The sequence below is a fragment of the Nicotiana attenuata genome, unplaced genomic scaffold (assembly GCF_001879085.1).
Source record: "Nicotiana attenuata strain UT unplaced genomic scaffold, NIATTr2, whole genome shotgun sequence".
Lineage (NCBI taxonomy): Eukaryota > Viridiplantae > Streptophyta > Magnoliopsida > Solanales > Solanaceae > Nicotiana > Nicotiana attenuata.
In genome coordinates, this window is record NW_017670804.1 from 377681 (window position 1) to 381481 (window position 3801).

The following is a 3801-nucleotide window of genomic DNA, read 5'->3' on the forward strand; positions in this document are numbered from 1 at the left end:
ACCCACCCCCCACCCCTCCCCCTACCCCCGGCACTAAGTTTTTTTTTTGTAATTTACTAATTTTTTTTTTTTTCGTTTTACTGTCCCCCACCCCACCCCCGAAAAAAAATTTAAAATATATTTTTTAGTTTTTAATTTTATTATTTATCGATTTAAAGGCTCAAAATTTTACAAGTTCCAAAATTATGAGTTCAGAGGTTTATGTGTTTGGAAGTTTACGGGTTTAGAAATTATAAAGTTTACGGGTTCGAAAATACGCGGTTTTTGCGTTAAAAAGTAAAGCATCACATTAGTTCCTTTAGATTGTGTCAATTTTTAGAGACTTCGGGAAGGGATGGGGGAGGGGGAGGGGTGGGGGGAGGTGGGAGGGGGAGGGGGAGGGGTGAGGAGAGTTGCATAAAAAATATTTTCCTAAAAAAAACTATTTTCTACTCTCTAACCAAACAATAGAAAATATTTTCCGGAAAATATTTTTCACTTACCAACCAAATAAGAGAAAATAAGTGATAAAACCACTCATTTTCCATGAAAACATTTTCTAGGAAAACATTTTCCATGGAAAACATTTTCCTTCGTACCAAACACACCCTTAGTCTTATTTTCTCCACAAATTTTCGGAATATCTGTTAGGGGACTCTGACTTTTTAGTATATGGTAGTACAAGAGTTATTAGAGAGAAATATAGTTACACAAGGATTTTACCATTGTAAATTTTAACCGACTTGAAAGAGTCCTTAAAATAGAACCTTTTATAACCCGGCCTAATTGCCTTCGCTAACGGTGTGTAATCCAAAAAATCATGTTAGACAATTTTCTATAAAGTCCTCTCAATCATTGCTAGTACCATTTGACTTGAGCAGAGGATTTATCGAAAATATCCTCATACCTTCATAAAGTAAGGGTAAAATCGGCACGATAACACTGAATTTGTTATTGTTTGTTGAAATTCCAACCAATTTAATCATTATTTGTTGCAATTTTCTCATTTTTCATGAGAAAACTCTTTATGGTGTACTTTTACTTTTGAGGTTTTGAAAATGGACCCAAATGGGGTCTTTACCATTTTGAAACTTTAGTCTATTCAATCATACTATAGTTCTTTTTTCTTCTTTAAATTCTTTTTCTTAGGGTGAGAGAATTGAAAAGGGTATTTACCTTTTTATTCTTCTTTTTGTTTTTATGCCAAATTGTTGCATGACTTTATTTAATTGAACATGACAAATCAGCCCATCACTTCAACCTCACAATTCACAAGTGGTCCTACCTCCATTAATACATTGAAACAGTATTCTTATCCTACAACCTCTATTTCCCCCCTACTACTTCTCCTATCCTCTGCCCCTCTACTCTTTTCCTTCTTTTTAGGGAAAAGAGGCATTAACAAAGAAATCTACCAAGAAAGTATTTCTCTTTTTTTCCCTTAACACTGCTGCCACACTACCAAATTGGACTAAGAACTGAAAAGGAAGCAAAAGCAAATCAAGAAAAGAAACATGTCAACATCAACATCATCACTAATGTGGAGTAGAGAAGAAGAGAAAGCCTTTGAAAATGCAATTGCTATTCATTGGATTGAGGACTCCAAATTACAATGGCAAAAGATTGCTTCTATGGTTCCAAGTAAAACCATTCAAGAACTAAAACAACATTACCAACTACTAGTGGATGATGTTACTGCAATTGAAGCTGGCAATGTTCCAATTCCATTATACACAGGAGAGGAAACCTCTTCTTCAACCAAAGATAGCAGCCATGGCTATTCAGGGATATCGAACGGGCGGTCCAATTGTAGTTATGTAAATGGATTTTCAGGTAGTGTACATGACCAAATTGGCCAAGGAGGAAAAGGAAGTTCCAAATCTGAACAAGAAAGAAGAAAAGGAATACCTTGGACTGAAGAAGAGCATAGGTAACACTACATTTTTAATCTAAAACAGAGTTTTTCTAGTGCACTACCTTCAGGTTTGAGTCAATGGTGAAGTCATGAATTTCCAAAAAGGTGTTCAAACTTGAAAGAAGTGAAAAAAATCCGAACAAAGGTGTTCAGTATATATTATATACTTCTAAAACCTAATATTTTATCTATGTACATAGTGTAGAAGGGTAGTCAATTGGCCACTCTTCGGATAATGTAGTTTCGCCCCTGGGTTGAGTAGATATAATTGATGGCTTATTTTATGAATAATTGCTTATAAGATCTTACCATTAGTTGCAAATGTACAATGTATATTTATATAAGATTCGTACCTATTGTCACAAAGAAGCAGCAGGGGCGGCCCGACGAATTTTGTGGCCTAAAGCCAAATTTATGAGGGGCCTTAACTTTTTTTAAAAAAAATTAATTATTTATTTGAAGTTTATTTTTTTAGCTTTTCTTAGATACAAAGTTATTAATAATTTTCTTATAATAAATAACTTCTAATAAGTATTTCTCAAGTGACAATATAGCTAATCCATTTCCATTTAACCTTTCTTGTGACATTGTTGTTCTTAGGCAAGATTTTATTAATTTTTATTTTGAAAACTTCTTTCCGCTGAAGCAACGGTAACATGAGTTATGAACATTATTCCATAAGCAATTTAGGCATTTGGAAAAAAATAAAATCTTTGTATTTGATTAGGTGTATTAATTAAACTGTTATCTTCTAATTGTACTATTTTTTTTTAATACTTTTAATTCAGAAAATAAATCTAAACCATCAAAATCGAATTGATTATTATGCTTTAAGGAGCGTTCAAGATTAAGGCAATATTTTTTCAAATTTCCAACATCTAGTGATCTTAGTTTTTACTACCAAATAGAAAACCAAAAATATTTTCATATGCTTCCAATTATTCAAATCTATTTTGAAGTGAAAAAATAGTCTTGTCTATTATGTATAAAAATAATCAACTCTAAAGGACTCTTCGAAAGTTTTTGAGATTTCATTATCAACATTTGCACCAAACTGTTACTTCCTATATATCACATGTTCTTAGGAAATTCATGTTCAATATTTATTTCAAGTGCAATTTCCTTGATATAAATCATAGTAGTTGCAAATCTTTCTTCTCTATATTTAAAGAAAGAAATCAAACTTTTTCACTTTATAGTTTGTTTTAAACTTTATAGTCTATTAGGTGTAACAAAAAAAGATGTCCTCATAAATATGGGGCCTAAAGCGGTTGCTTTACTTGCTTTATGGAAGGGTCCCTGAGAAGTAGTAGGTGCAGACTTAAAATCCTGAATTGGTCGCTGTGCTTACTATACTTCTCTTACCATTTGTTTACAGGTTATTCTTGCTTGGTTTAGATAAGTTTGGAAAGGGAGATTGGAGAAGTATTTCAAGGAATTATGTGATTTCCAGAACACCAACTCAAGTGGCTAGTCATGCCCAAAAGTACTTTATCCGATTAAATTCCATGAATAGAGATAGGAGAAGGTCCAGCATACATGACGTTACAAGTGTCAACAATGGGGAGGTTGCTACAAATCAGACTCCTATAACAGGCCAACAAACCAATCCAAGCCCATCAAATGCAGTTGGACCCAATCTCGGGCAAAGAAACCAGCCCAATATGCATGGTTTGAGTATGTATGGTGCTCCGATGGGTCATCCGGTCGCTGCTCCACCGGGGCACCACGTGTCAGCAGTCGGAACACCGATCATGCTTCCTCCCGGACATCATCCACCTTATGTTCTTCCTGTTGGATACCACATGCCGCCGCATCCTCCTCCGCCCATGCACCATCAATAAAAAAAAAAAAGGCAATCCGGTGCACTAAGCTTCGGAGAAGGGCCGGACCACAAAGGTCTATAG

General features: G+C 34.6%; 1 protein-coding gene across 1 annotated transcript; it reads left to right on the plus strand.

The window, feature by feature from the left end:
• Window positions 1–1328: 1328 nt before the first annotated feature.
• LOC109243471 (transcription factor DIVARICATA-like) lies at window positions 1329–3801 on the plus strand. The gene is made up of 2 exons (XM_019410408.1): window positions 1329–1909; window positions 3273–3801. The coding sequence occupies exons 1-2, from the start codon at window positions 1494–1496 to the stop codon at window positions 3736–3738; spliced, it is 882 nt and encodes a 293-aa protein (XP_019265953.1). The 5' UTR covers window positions 1329–1493; the 3' UTR covers window positions 3739–3801.

What these genes read in the sequence shown, in the direction of transcription:
- LOC109243471 (XM_019410408.1), top strand. Translation starts at nt 1,494, where the DNA reads ATGTCAACATCAACATCATCACTAATGTGGAGTAGAGAAGAAGAGAAA. An exon ending in TGGACTGAAGAAGAGCATAG is followed by an intron (nt 1,910 to 3,272) that starts GTAACACTACAT and finishes ATTTGTTTACAG; the next exon opens with GTTATTCTTGCTTGGTTTAG.